The 16,265-nt window shown below is 40.6% G+C and overlaps 1 protein-coding gene across 1 annotated transcript in view; it reads left to right on the top strand.

Moving 5' to 3' along the window:
- Positions 1-16,265, top strand: part of SGCZ (sarcoglycan zeta) — a 668,548-nt gene that overhangs the window by 612,986 nt on the left and 39,297 nt on the right. Inside the window, exon 5 of the mRNA XM_063135185.1 lies at positions 2,557-2,679. Within this exon, the coding sequence (XP_062991255.1) occupies positions 2,557-2,679 (123 nt within the window). The remainder of the gene's footprint in view (positions 1-2,556; positions 2,680-16,265) is intronic.

The following is a 16,265-nucleotide window of genomic DNA, read 5'->3' as shown; positions in this document are numbered from 1 at the left end:
GCTTTGTGTGCAGAATCTCCCAGGTTCAATTTCAGGCACCTTTAGTTCAAAAAAGATCAGGTCACAGGTGACATGAAAGGGCTCTACCTGAGACCCAGGAGAGACACTGCCAGTCTGAATAAACATCCAGCGAAAGAGAGAGCAAGAGAGAGCTGTATGAGGACCTCTGGGGGCAGGGAGTGGTCGGGTTAGATGTTCAAATAACCTCACCTGGTATAAGGCAACAGCCTATGTTCCATCTCCACAGATAGCTAACTCCCCTACAAACAGGATCTCAAAGCTATGGAAACCTTGAACAGGTTTCTGAAGACAGGTTTGGAATGGAGGAAAAGAAGCAATCTGAGAATTCATCAAAAGAAGGTGGTGGCATTGTGGGAAGGGATATTGCCTGTTCTGGTCGAAGGTGATTAGTCAGTGAGGGATGGCATTGCACCTCCCATTGAAAGGCGAAGTGCACAGTTGTGGGTCATCCTGGTGGAGTTGGTTGCCAGGAGTGTCTTTTATCAACTTTCGCTGATTTGCCTGCTAGAGAAAACGCCATCTGGATAAACTGGATTTTGCCAAAATTACATCTGGCTTAGGCTACTGTAATATGCTCTATGTGGGGCTGCCTTTGAAGTTTGTTTGGAGCTGGGCTACCTCCAGTATTATAGGCAGTATGCCTATGCCCACCAGTTGCTAGGGTATATGGGCCAGAGGGTGCTGTTGTACTCATGTCCTGATTGTGGGTCAGCCACTGTGTGAACTATGTGCTGGACTAGATGGACCTTTGGTTTGATCCAGCATGGCACTTCTTCTGTTCTTATAGTCAGTGTATGTATGAAAGAAGAATTAGTATCTGAAATCTATTCAAATATTATTCTGTGTCTTTCATAAGACTTTATCTATTCAGGTCATATGTTGCCAGGAGCTTTGGAATATTTATGAACTTTGACTTCAGAAACAGAAAATATGTAATGTTTTACAAAACTACGTGTGTGTGTGTGTGTGTGTGTGTGTGTGTGTGTGTGTGTGTGTGTCCAGAAGTTTATATTTGGAGTATATTACAAACTTTCACTAGTTTAGCTTACCTTGTTCATACCAATATCTTTTTCCATTAATCCTGTTGACCCCAAACTGAAATTTATGTAGAATAGTTTAATAGATTTTAATTACTGGCAAAATAAGAATAACATTTCAATATTAGAGGTCTTGTTAAATATTGAGTTATGCATAACAGACAAATCTTTATTATGGTGTAGATGTTTTACAAAATTCTTATAAATATTCCTGAATTTGGATAAGAAGGCAATTTAAATGGCCATGAAAGAAATAGTGATGCTTCTTCATTCGCAATATCTGCACTTGGAGGAAGATTCACGCATGGAATTAGAGTTAACTGCATAAAAAGAGGTATAAACCATATTCACAGGGATGGCCAAATAAAAAGATTCCATACAATGCATAAGAGCAAGCTTGGATTTTAAAACAATTGTATGCTTGACCAGGAGGTGTAGCCAACATTTGTTCTATGGTTAATCTGTTCTACAACAGAGAAACGCATTTGAGAGTTGTTTTATTCTCGCATTACATTTTTTTAGGTGCCCACTTTAAAATCTTGGCGGTACACCCAAACAAAAATATGTGCGAAGAGGGATTGAGCTCCAGGCTGTTGCAGACGGAGACTCTTGTTGAGTAGTTTGGATTATTCTCCAACACTACAAGGCACTGAATTGAAGCAAAGAGCTTTGATGTAACAATCAAACGCACATGCATGCAAGTAGGCTTCTTGCTTATATTTTGGTACATTAACCATTACCCCTTCTTAACTTTCTCATACACTTGTAATGGAAAACTATGCATTAGAAACTTCCTCTCGTGCAGAATATTTGTGACTCAGTTTAGGGAATACAAACAAAATTCCACCTGTAGGTCCAATATTAATCCTACTTCAAATAGACCCATTGAAATAGATGGGACTTAAATTAGATTAACCCTGGATGCAACCCTATGTGTTAATATCACACCACACATGAGGCCATCGCGTACAAGTCAACAACTGATGAAGGCATTTAAACTGCAGGCATTAACCAACAAGTCTTGCTGTGCCCCAAAGAAATCAGTTAAATTAGGTCAGAGAAAAATAATTATTTGAGGATTTCACATTAAATGGCCTTTAGGAATACAACCTTTAGACATTTAATTGGCACAAATGCTTCTGAAATCCTGGTGCCCTCCAGATATTTTGGTCTTCAGCTCCCATCAGCCCCATCCAGCATGGCCAATAGTCAAGAAAGTTGGGAGTTCTATTCTAATACGTCTGGAAGGTGCCATGTTGGAGAATGCTGATGTATGTACTGGGCCTTCCCAATCATCTCTTCAGACCAGAGCCCTTTGTGAACCTGCCCAAAGCCCCCACCTCAAGGTTGGGCAGCCATTCCCAGCTACCTCAAAGCGGTGAAGAGCTGCACTTGAAACTGGATGCTGAGCAATTTCCAGGGTGGGGAGTGGAAGTGCTTGAGCTCATGCAAAGCGGCATTTGGATTCAGGCCTAAGACTTTATTTCGTCCATTTCAGGTGCTGATGCTGTTGAAGCCCAGTGTAAAAGGTTTGAAGTGAGCTCAAGTAAAGATGGGAGGGTGCTCTTCTCAGCTGATGAAGAGGAGATCGTCATTGGCGCTGACAGATTGAAAGTTACAGGTAGGTGGTGGAGGTGGAGTCCTTAAGACGGACCTGTACATCATCATCATCATCATCATCATCATCATCATCATCATTTCTTTTCTTGCTCATGGCAGTTTTCCAGACAGACATGATGGGCTTTGCCAGGTCATGCTATCTTTTACTGACACAGGAATTTCCTAACAATTGAGCATGTTTTAAGTATGACTGCTTTCCGGATATTGGTGTGGATGTATTTTGGTAGGCCTAGTTTCTGAAGGTTTTCTGTATAGTTTTTTGAGTTGATGATGATGATGATTTGTTTTACACACTGATAGCCAGGGATGGGGGAGAAGTTAGGTCAGTTCACAAGTTGTTACCAATTTACCGAAATCCCACATCCTGAAACAATATAGTGACCAGAACACAGCTATCCTTTGGCATTTACATGCCTTCATTATTTATTTATTTATTTATTTTTGAGATACAGTTCTTTGAACAAAAAATGCATACAAAAATGCATGTACTGGGGAAAGTGTGCACACGAAAATGCCTATTTTAATGAAAAAAGTATGAAACAGCATTAGATAAGGGAAAACTGCTTGCCAGAATAACGTATCTTAGGCAAAACTGTGTACAACATGTGTAATATTAGGAGGAATGCACATTAAAATGCATATAAATTTTCATGTGGACTCTTTAAAAAAATGGTCACAAACTGATGTGGAAGATGGATGGAACAAACTAAGGACTGGGAAAAAGAGAAACTAAAATTGATATATTGGTCCATTCCTATTGCAAACTGTAGCAATGGTGATATATCTGTAAGATTTATATAAATGCACCATAGTTTATTTTAAATGAGGGACAACCTTTGTGAATTATCACTGTGTGGTCTTTTCTAATGTATAGTTAAGGGTTTTCCTAACACATATAATGTCTTGAATTAAGAGTATAGTGTTAGTTTGAGAAGAAGGTTTTCCTTTTAGTGTAGAATTAGACTTTTCGAAAGAAGCTCTGTTTTATGACATTATTAATAATATATTGTTCTTTTGCCATTTTGAAAGGTTTACTTAGCTAATGCCGCCTCCCCCACATAATGGTAAAAGCTGCCATTAAATAGTATGCTCAATACTTCTCTGTGCTCAAAATGTCAGCTCTAATTTCTGTGAGACTTAAGGGTATGTACTTCAAGTACTCTATCAAGAGTGCTCAAAGAAGCTTCACCTTGAACTGGTGAAGTCAAAATCTATTTCTTGTTCGATGTCTACTCCATGTATTGGAACACTTCTCCTCTGGTTGTTAAATATTCTCCAATGGAATATACTACATTCACCCAGAAAAGACATCACGCACTGATGAAACGTCAGGAATAGACGATAATGTGCTTTCAATTATCATTAAAACTTTCTTTTTTACCCTGGTTTTCTCCAGCCATTTACTTGTCTAAGTGTTGTTGTGCTTTTATAATAGTGTGTTGTCTCTGTTGTAAACTGCTTTGGCATTTTTAAAATGGGAGGTGGTATGTAAAATATTCTGAATTAAATAAATGCTAAAACTTTCAGAGCTTTTTGTGTGTGGATGTGTTGGTATGTATTCAATTAACATGATAGTAGGGGTATGGGGGAAATTAGTTTGATTCACATTTTAATGTGAATTATACAAAATCTACACTTCTTGAGCCAATACACAAACTAAAACACAATTACACTTCAATATTCTCACTTTTACAAGTTTTGCTGTTATTGAGTCAAAACATTCCTATAAAAATGTGCATGTTAGGGGAAAGTGTGCACAAAACTGTGTATATTAGTGAAAATAACAAAACCACATTATATTAGGGATAACCTCTTGCAAAAAAAAAAAGGATTTCTGTGGCATCATTGTGCACAACATGCATTTTTTCAGAGAAATGTTCTTGAAAATGCATACAATTTTTCATGAGGACTTAACAAAAATCACAGAGTCATGCAGGAATGAGATGAAACATACTTAAGCCTGGAAAATGAGAAACTGAGCAAACTTGAAATTGACAGATTTCTCCATCCCAGCCTTGTAGCAGTGTTTACATTTAATATTGATTTAGCTTCCACTTGATTCAGGTGTTATTTTGCAGTGTGCAGGAAACAAGGGATTACTGATCCAGTGATCCAGTCCGATGATATTATTTCTTCTTGCTCTAAATACTGCAACTCTATCCATGCAGTTAACAACATTTGAGGCTTTTATCACACTTTAAAAGTTTCTACATTCTTAGGTGACTTGGAAAATGTAATAGTAGAATGTAACTGTTAAGCATAATTAAGCAGGAGCTGTTCAACACATTTCATTGACTGAATGGTAGAATATTGGGCTGTCCCACTTCAAAGTGCAGATAGATACCATATTTTGAATGCTCACCCACGTAAACATATATAATCCCGACTGTAGTAAACTGATACATCAGGAAAGGGCTACGCTAAGCATTTCACTCTGATTATGCTAGTTTTCTACATACTGGGAATATTTTACCTGGTAGGCATTAAAAAAAAAGCAATACTCTTTCTGCAGTTAGAAGTGGCACAGTCCAACTAGGGATGCCCAGATTTTATGAAATTGGTCCCACGTGTGTTTCGTAGATTGTGCAGTGTTGTTTGTTCCAGATGGCAACCATTCACAGACAGATTTTTAAAAATGTTCTGTTACGCAGAAAAATATGCAAATAATTCTGTAAGAAAATTCCCAACAATTTACACAAGTTATTGTAGTACATATCATTTACATTTGTCTTCCCCGCACATATACTTTTCAGCATGGCATATGTCTCAGGAGAAACATGTCTATTTTCCTGAGAATGAATTTGCATAAATTTTGGGAAAGTAAAGGAAGCCCATGGACTCTGTCTGCACGGCTTGGGGAGGCCAGTCCAAAGTGGATTCCACAAGTTGGATTCTTAAGAACATAAGAGCATAAGAACATAAGAAGTGTCATGCTGGATCAGACCGAGGGTCCATCTAGTCCAGCACTCTGTTCACATAAGTGGCCAACCAGCCATCAGCAAGGGATGAAGAAGCACGGCATGGTGCAACAGCACCCTCCCACCCATGTTCCACAGCAACTGGTGCACACAGGCTCACTGCCTCAAATACTGGAGATAGCACACAACTATCAGGGCTAGTAGCCATTGATAGCCTTCTCCTCCAGGAATTTATCCAACCACCTTTTAAAGCCATCCAAATTAGTGGCCATCACTACATCTTGCGTTAGTTAGTTCTATAATTTAACTATGTGCTGTGTGAAGAAGAACTTCGCTTTATTTGTCCTGGATCTCCCACCAATCAGCTACATGGGATGACCCCGGGTTCTAGTATTTTGAGAGAAGGAGAAAAATGTCGCCCTATCCACATTCTCCACACCATGCATAATTTTGTACACCTCTATCATGTCTTCCCTTCGCCTCCTTTTTTCCAAGCTAAACCAGTTGATGTAACCTTTCCTCATAGGGGAGATGCTCCAGCCCCTTAATCGTTTTAGTTGCCCTTTTCTGCACTTTTTTTTCAGCTCTATAATATCCTTTTTTAGGTGTGGTGACCAGAACTGTACACAGTATTCTAAGTTTGGTCGCACCATAGATTTGTATAATGGCAGTATGATACTGGCCGTTTTATTCTCAATTCCTTTTCTTATAATGCCTGGCATGGAGTTTGCCTTCTTTACAGCGGCCGCCACACTGGGTGGCCATTTTCATCGAACTGCCCACCACAATCCCAAGATCTCTTTCTTGTTTGGTTACCACCAGCTCAGATCCCATCAGGTTATACTTGAAGTTGGGATTTTTTGCCCCAATGTGCATCACCTTACACTTACTTACATTGAACCACATCTACCATTTGGAAACCCACTCTCCCAGCTTGGAGAGATCCCTTTGGAGCTCTTCACAATCCTTTGTGTTTTAACAACCTTAAATAATTTGGTGTCGTCTGCAAACTTGGCCCCTTCACTGCTCACTCCTAATTCCAGATAATTTATGAATAATTTGAAAAGGATTGGTCCCAATACCGATCCCTGTGGGACCCCACTATTTACTTCCCTCCATCGGGAGAATTGACCATTTATTCCTACTCTCTGTTTTCTGTTCTTTAACCAGTTACTGATCCATAAGAGGACCTCTCCTCTTATTCCATGACTGCTAAGTTTGTTCAGGAGTCTTTGGTGAGGAACTTTATCAAAAGCCTTTTGGAAGTCCAAGTAAACAGTCACCCCTGTCTACATGTTTGTTCACACTCTCAAAGAATTCTAGTAGATTAGTGAGACAGGACATGCCTTTGCGGAAGCTGTGTTGATTCTTCTTCAGCAGGACCTGCCCTTCTATATGCTTACTAATTTTGTCTTTAATAATGCTTTCAACCAATTTACCTGGAAGATGTCAAGCTAACCGGCCTGTAATTTCCTGGATCCCTTTTTGAAAATTGGTGTTACATTGGCCAACATCCAGTCCTCTGGTACAGAGGCTGACCTTGGGGACATGTTGCATATATTTTTTGTGAGGAGGTCTGCAATTTCATATTTGAGTTCCTTGAGAACTCTAGGATGTATATCATCTGGGCCTGGTGATTTATTTGCTTTCAATTTGTCCATAAGGTTGAGAACTTCATCTTTTGTCACCACTATTTGCCTCAGTTCCTCAGACTCCCTTCCTGAAAACATCAGTTCAGACACAGGCATCTGTCCTGTATCCTCTGCAGTGAACACCAATGCAAAGAATTCATTCAGCCCCCACTGTAGCTAAATCTGTTTCAAATATCAAGGACATAAATTCAGCTTTACTGAAATTCTTAACACAATATTAAGCAAGGACTTGTGCATTATCTAGTCTCCAACTCAACAGATATGAAGAGCAATGGAGAAAGTGACAACTTTCAGTCCAGAGATGCCTTTTCATTGTAGAGCCAACCCCCCACCCAAGAAACATACACAGGAGTTGGCGTATTCAGCTACAAGTATTTTTTTTTCTTCCAGTAGAAATTAAATTGGGTAGTGTTGGATATATCAGCAAAAGTCCAGGATACTTGTTTTCATCAGGGGAACTACCACATTGGAAATCAAACTTGGCAGATTATCATCTTTCCAAGACAATGAACAATGGGGTTGATATTTTTCCTGCCTCTTGTTTCAAGGAAACAGTGAATATTTCTTGTTTTCATTCTAAATACATTCCCCCCCTGCCAGCCATAGTTAATTAATATTGGCATTTTAATAACTTCTTTTGGTATGAGCCTCTAAAATCCAGCAGAAAAATAAGCAGTTGTGCTATGACCAATGAGCAATTGCCTATTTGCTGGAATTCAAAAACCAAAGAAAAATAAATATCTGGTTCTTTTATGTAAAAGAAATCTTGAGAGGCAGGCTTTTTCAGGATGTTTTCATAAGAAGCAGAAGAAGAAGAAGGAAGGAAACTTGAAAAATACAAAAATAAAGCCAAAACAAAAACTTAATGAATACACTCAGAATCCTGCTGGCAGATAAAATCACAACAGACTGCTAAATATTCAGTCCATAGCAAACAACTGACACAAGCTTTCAAAACAGTTATTAAAAGTTTAAACAAATGAGGAATAACAAAAAATATTTAAGGTCTTTGTCATATTAGTTAATATATTTCTGAAATATCTTTGAAAGGGAATCACAAAATTTAGCCTTGAAAAATAGAGTTGGAGTTTGAAAGCACCTGAAGATGAAACATCCATTGACTTTAGGGTGCTTAGTTGTTGAACGAAAGAAACCTCCCACCCCCAGAGTGGGCCATTAGACCTGATGTATGGTATCTCAGATGCCAGTAGCCCTCTTCAGGCTTTGGACATGTCTGTAGGTTCTCTCCTAAGAGAAGGGAGAGAAGGGATAAGTGTATTGGCTTTGCCCCACACATCCATACTAAATCATGTGGAGAGCTTCTACACATAGAGGAGTCTCTCAGATCTAGTCGCCACCTACAGGTGGTGACCAGAACAGCAATGGGACATGCTCACCCTCACTCTTCCTCCCATGCATAGAGCCTAAACATGATTCCAACATATGAAGAGGGCTAATTGATATTTTTATATGCAGGTCATTGGCTCAAAGGGTACAATAGGTAATCATTTTGAGTCTAGCTCCTCCCCTTAGGCAGTATTTTATGTCTGGTAGACTTAGTAAAACATAAACTAGTCCCTGCAAGCCTGAAGTCCACCCACACATGGAAGGTAGCCATTTTTCTTCACAAGAAAGATGTTCTTAATTTCTCGAAGAAACCAAATCTTAGTTTAATATTAAGCAGAAGCTCTTATTGGAGTGTGATTTTTTTTTAATATTTAATCTGTAAAGACTAGCAATGCGTAGACTGATGCTGCATCAAAATGTAAATGACTATTTAAAATATGAAGATGAGGTCAGGTCATTGATGGAGTGCATTTTTACGAAAAATGTTCGCACACTCCTCAAACTGTGATTGAATTTTTTAAAAATTGTTTTTTTAAAATATTATGCACATTGAAATGTACCTTTAAAAAGAAAAAACTTTTCCATGCTTCATCAATGGGGGAACGTGTGTACTTTTAACAAATGTGCACAGAAATGCATACTTTCCCTGTTCCATCCCTAAACTGAAGCTGGGATCCTCCATGTGCAAAACATGTCCTTTATCATTGCACTATGGCCTCTCCTAGCTATGGCCTCTCCCTAAATGGACTGTGGAGCAGGGGCAGAACTAGATCTGAAAACATTTCTCTCTGTGTGAACTTCTATCCCAATCTTTTAGCACACAGCACTGAAATGAGTATTGGATATTTTCCTCCTGCTGCATTGTGTCAAAGCATTGACCACAGAGGGTTCAGCAGGACTAGTGTTAGGAGGGACAATGCCATCTGATAATGATGATGGCACTCAGCAGTGAGGGTTTCACAATTATGGAGCACAACTGCTCAGAGTACTGCAGATAAAACAGAATTATGGCTCAATCCTATGCATGTTCAGATGGGAAGAAGTCCTACATTTCCCGGCATTCCCCAGTCAGCAAGGGGAATGATGTTTTCTCTGTCTAAACATAAAATCGATTCCACCCTTAAATACTTTCCCATAAATTTAAGATAGACCTTTAGCATTAACTGTTTTCTTTTTCTTGCAAGTCAGGTAAAGTTTTTGCTACACCTTGCTTTAAAAGTTTATTAGGTCCAGATCTAGCCCATAAGCTGTGAACTGCTCTTGCCTGGTCTAAACTAAACTTCTACCTCTTCTTCTCCTACTTCAAGAACTTCAGGGCAAGGTGCTGCTTATTGGATATATAACTGTGTAAATGGGGAGGGGGGAAGCCTTAAAAAAAAATCTCTCTGTGACACTTGGCACTCCAGTGCCTTGCCAAATTTCATCAGTTATATCATGTCACAGGACGTAATGCAGACCGACTGATGCAAACCATGGGGACTTGCTCATGTTTGCTGAAAAATTTCAAAGCAACACAATTTGGGGGTCAAAACTCAAAGGCAACTACAAGGAGAAAGTTATCTCTGTATTCCTAGCTTGGGGAATATAATGCCTTTTGGCAGTGTTCTAGTTTTACCTTGCAACCATCATTCATTCCTTCGTAACCTCGAGGCAAGATGACATGAGACTTGCCCTTGATGACTACTAGAAAGCTGCTGATGGTACAGAATACAGTGGCACGTCACCTGACAGCAGGAGATCACACCAGTACTCCAGGCCTAGCTTAGGTCCCCTACAGGATACTGCTTGTTTTTGTTACCTATACATCCTGAAGCAGCTTGGAAAAGATGGTTTTCTGACTTTGTCCCTTCACAGGCACTCAAGCAGACCCAGAGATTGCAGCTTCACCATACTATTAAATTATGTATTCATTCTTATGTTGATACCCTCCCTACCATTAAAAACCAGATCAGCATGACCAATTTAAAAATAAACACCAGAAAATGCAATTAAGTTGTTGTTGTTGTTTTTAAAAATCACAACATGAGTAAAACCACAGAAAACATAACGACCCATAGGAGCAAGGAACATCTGCAACAGCATTTATCATCAGTCGTTTTGCCCAATCCCCCAAACATCTTCTGAGGTGCCATGTTTCCACCATATAGCAAAACTAAATGGGAACAGAGCCAGGTGGGCCTCCCTAGGGAAGGCATTCTGTAACAAGGGGGCGCTCAGTGTAAAGCCCCATTTCTCATACCCATCCATCGATCAGCTTCAGCCCCATACTCTGGCTCACTTATCCCCCTGCAATTTGCACAGAATTAAGCATATTGCAGCTGCAATTTGCATAAAATAAATCAATTATAGCTGAAATTTGCACAAATTATGCAAATTGCAGCTGCAATTTGTGTAAATGGCAATTTAAGGGGTGGGGGAAAACCTGAGAAATTTCCCAGATTTTGAGGGGGGAAAGCCCACATGGCTCTGGGGAAATCCACCAAAAAGGGCTGGATTTCCCCGGGGTGTCCATCATTATGCAAATTCAGGCCTGGGAAAAAGATTGGAAAATTCTCTAATGGTAATCTGAATCAGTGGTGGAATACATATAGCAACTAGGGGTGTGCACGGACCCCCCGCTCCGCTTCTCTTCCAGATCCGCGATCGGAGCTCCGTTTCCCCCCCCCCCCCATAGGCTTGCATTAAGCTAAAAAAGTACACAACTTTTTTTCTGTGAAAGTTAGAAACCTCAAGTTTGGCACCATGACACCTCATAGAGGTATACACACGCACGCCAAGACTCAAGGCAATCCCATCATCCCCTGATTTTAGGGGAATTTATGAAAATCCAACACCCCATTCACACCCCTTTCGATAGCTCCGTCAATGTGCACGTTAGAAACCTCAAACTCGCCACCATGACAGCTTATCCAGGGATACACACGCATGCCCAGACTCAAGGCGGTCCCATCATCCCCTGATCTTTGGGGAATTTATGAAAATCCAACACCCCATTTGCAGACGTGGACTGTTCTCTGACATTTGGACAGATAAAAAAAAGGGAAGTGAGCACATTCACAGATGCCATCTAGACCCACAATCATGCAAAGGTACAAGGCAATCCCATCATCCCCTGTTTTTTGGTGGGGCTTAAACCTGCAGACATCTCAATGGGGCCATTTCAAAGGAAATCCCAACATGCCATGAATTGGGGAGTAGAGGTAAACCTATGAATCTTCTTCCACATTTGAAAAATGGATTTGGAACTTCCAAAAGTCTAATTGAGTGCAGGAAGGACTTCTCCCCTGAGTCAAAGCCAGACACACACAACCTCCCTGAGAGGCGGGCAGGGGAGGAGGGAGGGAAGGCAGGCAAGCAGCAGACATTTCTGGGGGCATAAGGAAGTGAGCCAAGGATAAGCCAGTAATGCATATAAAATGGAATAAATAAATAAATAAATAAATAAACGAAGGAGGGGTGGAATTAAAAGCAGCAGTGTTGCTGAATAAACAACAAGAATAACTTTTTTTAAAAGGCTATATCTGTCTTTTACCAGTATTATTATTATTATTATTATTATTATTATTATTATTATTTATTTATATAGCACCATCAATGTACATGGTGCTGTACAGAGTAAAACAGTAAATAGCAAGACCCTGCCGCATAGGCTTACATTCTAATAAAGTCATAGTAAAGCAATAAGGAGGGGGAGAGAATGCAAACAGGCACAGGGTAGGGAAAAACTAACAGTATAACTAACAGTCTAAAGTCCGAGTAACATCAAGTTTTAAAAGCTTTAAGGAAAAGAAAAGTTTTTAGCTGAGCTTTAAAAGCTGAGATTGAACTTGTAGATCTCAGATGTTCTGGGAGAGCATTCCAGGCGTAAGGGGCAGCAGAAGAGAATGGACGGAGCCGAGCAAGGGAAGTAGAGACCCTTGGGCAGGCGAGAAACATGGCACCAGAGGAGCGAAGAGCACGAGTGGGGCAATAGTGTGAGAGGAGAGAGGAGAGATAGGGCGGAGCAAGACCGTGAAAAGCTTTGAAGGTCAACAAGAGAAGTTTATATTGGATTCTGAAGTGAATTGGAAGCCAATGGAGAGATTTCAGAAGTGGAGTAACACGGTCAGAGCGGCGAGCCAAGAAGATGATCTTAGTGGCAGCGTGGTGGACAGAAACCAGCGGACTGATGTGAGAATAGGGGGACGTGCCCAGGGGAGGGGGAAGCAGCTGCCAATTTGACTGGTCTAGTGACCAGTCTTTTAAGAAGCAACGCTGTCAGTTCAACTCATGAAAGCCATTGCTCCACCACAAGAGCTCTAAGGAGTAAAGCTCTCACTTTAACTCATGATAGGCATTGCTCCACCGGGTTACTCTCTTTGGAGGGCTCTGATGGCCCTCCAAGTACAGGAGAGAGTGAGGGCACGTCCACATGGCATGCCCTAGGGGAGCTCATCCCCTTGCACCACATCTTTTCAGTTGTTCCCCAAAGTTAGGGTGGGTAGCAGTGCTCTCTTATTATTGGCTTAGTATATGATTTCAGGTTGTGTTTGTGCATTTGGTAGGGCTACTGTTTTAAAAAACACTGGGAAAAGTCCGTTCAGACTAAGAAAGAGAAGTTCCCAGAATCCCAAGTTACCCGTTTTGCCTATCCCCTCCTCCAACTTTGGGATCATGTGAACATGACCGGGAGTTGACTCTGCCCCTCAGCCCTTCGAAAAAGGTATTTTTCCCGCCAGTTTTTTAAAAAATTCTAGCACACGAACTGCACCACGCAAAGAGCTGCGAGTAGGCTCAAAATGACCCCCATCCATGACTCTCTAAGCACAAGAATTTTCAGAAAGATAGCTTCAAAAACAACACAGTTATCCCCCTTTCTTTTCCGCAATGCAATCCTATGGGCGAAATGTTTCAAGATGGCGATCAGAGCGGACCGCTGAAACCAGAGCGCTCCGAAAATGGGCGCTTCTCTTCGCCTTGCTTCTAGGGGTCCGCGGTCCGCTTCTACTCCGCCTCTGGGCAAGGCGGAGCAGGCCAATTCGCTCCTGCTTCTACACTTCTAATCGGAGCGGAGCACATGCCTAATAGCAACGAACAGTCATTTGGATATTCTGGTCCTCTCCAACAAGGTAGAGCTAATTCTCTCAATAAGAGAAGAGGTAACTGTTTCTGATCCATGCTCTATTTATTTATTTGATTTATACCCTGTTTTTCTACCAAAAACTGGCACTCAAAGAGGCTACACCATGATACTTCTACTCTGATATGTTGTGGCAATTACGGCTGCTTTTCTGAGATTTTCTCCTAACAAAGACTTAGAGAAGGATGTGCTCTTGATTCCACTTCATTTGATCTCTACTTGGCTGATCTCCCCTCCGTCCAGCGGTCAGTATCATCTCATCCTCCTAAGATCATCTGTACAAAGTTATCTATTCTTTATGCAGATAATGCAGCTCTAATTTCCCCAAAAGAATGAATCCCAAACAATTATTGACTGGAGCTAGATCTACACTACTGCTTTATAGCAGTATTGAAGTACACTAATAACTGTTGGGACATGTTACACATTCCTTATACCACTTTCATAGTGTTATATCCTGCTTTTCATTCCACATTCATAATGATTTGACACAAGGTGATCTGGCCTGTGTTTGCTGATTATTGTTTAAAAAAACCAAACCATTAATTATCCACAAAACTAAAGTAGTGGTATTCTCTAAGAGGAAGGTCAGATATTCCTGGGCCCTGGATGATCTCATAGACTTGAACACATTGATTAGTAGGGATGTGCTCCGCTCCGATTAGGAGCGTAGAAGCAGTAGCGGATTGGCCTGCTCCGCCTTACCCAGAGGCGGAGTAGGAGCGGACCGCGGACCCCCTAGAAGCAAGGCGAAGAGAAGCGACCATTTTTCGGAGCTCCGAGTTCAGTCGGAGCGCTCCGGTCGCCATCTTGAAAACATTTCGCCATAGGATTGCATTGCGGCAAATAATCGCGCATAACTACGTTGTTTTTGAAGCTATCGTTCTGGAAATTCTTGTGCACAGAGAGTCGTGGATGGGGGTCATTTTGAGACCACTCTCACCTCTCTGCGTGCTGTGGTTCACGTGCAATATTTTTTTAAAAATCGGGTCAACCGCGGGGCTCAAACTGCGTTTCGGCTTTTCGCCCATAGGATTGCATTGAGGGAAAGAATCGGGGATAACTGGGGGGGGGTTTAAGCTATCGTTCTGAAAATTCTTGTGCACAGAGAGTCGTGGATGGGGGTCATTTTGAGACCACTCTCAACTTTCTGCATCGTACGGGTCGCGGGCTAGAAGTTTTTTTAAAATAGGGTCAACCGCGGGGCTCCGTTTCGGCTTTTCGCCCATAGGATTGCATTGAGGGAAAGAATCGGGGATAACTGGGGGGGGGTTTAAGCTATCGTTCTGAAAATTCTTGTGCACAGAGAGTCGTGGATGGGGGTCATTTTGAGACCACTCTCAACTTTCTGCGTGCTGTGGTTCACGTGCAATATTTTTTTAAAAATCGGGGTTTGGGTTTTTTTTTTTTATTATTATTATTTTTTTGGAAGCGATGACAGGCACATTCAACTCCCAATCCTGATGAGAATTCATCTCCTCAGAAAGCATCCTCCTCCAATCCCAGCGTTGGAGGGGGGACTAAGGCAGACCCACCCTGAGAACTTTCTGTTTTGTGTCTCTTTGTGGGTTGGCGTTCGTGGAGGGAACACTTACTTAGCTAGTGCTCCTGCTTTGGAGATAGATTAATTTAATATAGGTTTAGTTTGGCGCGTGTGTGTGTTTGTTTGCTTCTTTCTGACTTGTAGCTTAGTTTGCCCTGTGTTTTCCCCTTACTTTGATTTAATATAAACTTTATTTTTGAATTTTGGAGTGTGTGGTTGGGTTGGTTGCCCCCCCCCTTCCCTGTATTAAAGCCTGACTGTTCTGCTTTTGTGAAAGCTTTCTTTTGAAAGCATACACACACTTTTTGTCCCATTTCCCTACATTTATATTCTTAAACATATTTTATTATATTCTTTCACATAGTCCATTAGTATATATTCTCATACATATTATATTAGTATTCATATTTTGTTCTTCTTATAGTAGTGGTTGGTTCTTTTTCCCCCTCCCCTCTCTTAAATCCTGATTGTGTTTCCTTCTATCTTCTATATACCAAATATACCAAAAAAATTGGATTCTCTTTTTCTTCTCTGTGTAACTTCGACGGAGTGGGCTGCTTTTGTCAAGTTCAACAGGCAGCCACAGATTGAGCATTTTGGGGAAAGCATACGCACACCATTTCCCTATTCTTAAACATATTATTATTATATTCTTTGACATAGTCTTAGTAGTCTATTAGTATACATTCTCATACATATTAGTAGTAGTATTCATATTTTGTTCTTCTTATAGTAGTGGTTGTCCCATTTCTTGTCCCATTTCCCTACATTTATTAGTAATATTCTAAAACATATTATTATATTCTTGTAGATATTCTTAGTAGTATATTCTCATACATATTAGTAGTAGTATATTTTATTGTTCTTGTCCCATTTCCCTACATTTAAACATATTATATTCTTCTTATACATATTCTTAGTAGTACCTTATACATAGTATTAGTAGTATTAATATTTTGTTAGTCATCATGAAAAGAGAAAGCAGGCGTGCTGAAAGCAGCAAGGCTC

Source organism: Elgaria multicarinata, chromosome 10 (assembly GCF_023053635.1).
Source record: "Elgaria multicarinata webbii isolate HBS135686 ecotype San Diego chromosome 10, rElgMul1.1.pri, whole genome shotgun sequence".
NCBI classification, from domain to species: domain Eukaryota; kingdom Metazoa; phylum Chordata; class Lepidosauria; order Squamata; family Anguidae; genus Elgaria; species Elgaria multicarinata.
The sequence above is the reverse complement of the archived record's forward strand: the minus strand, read 5'-3'. Positions and strand labels throughout refer to the sequence as shown.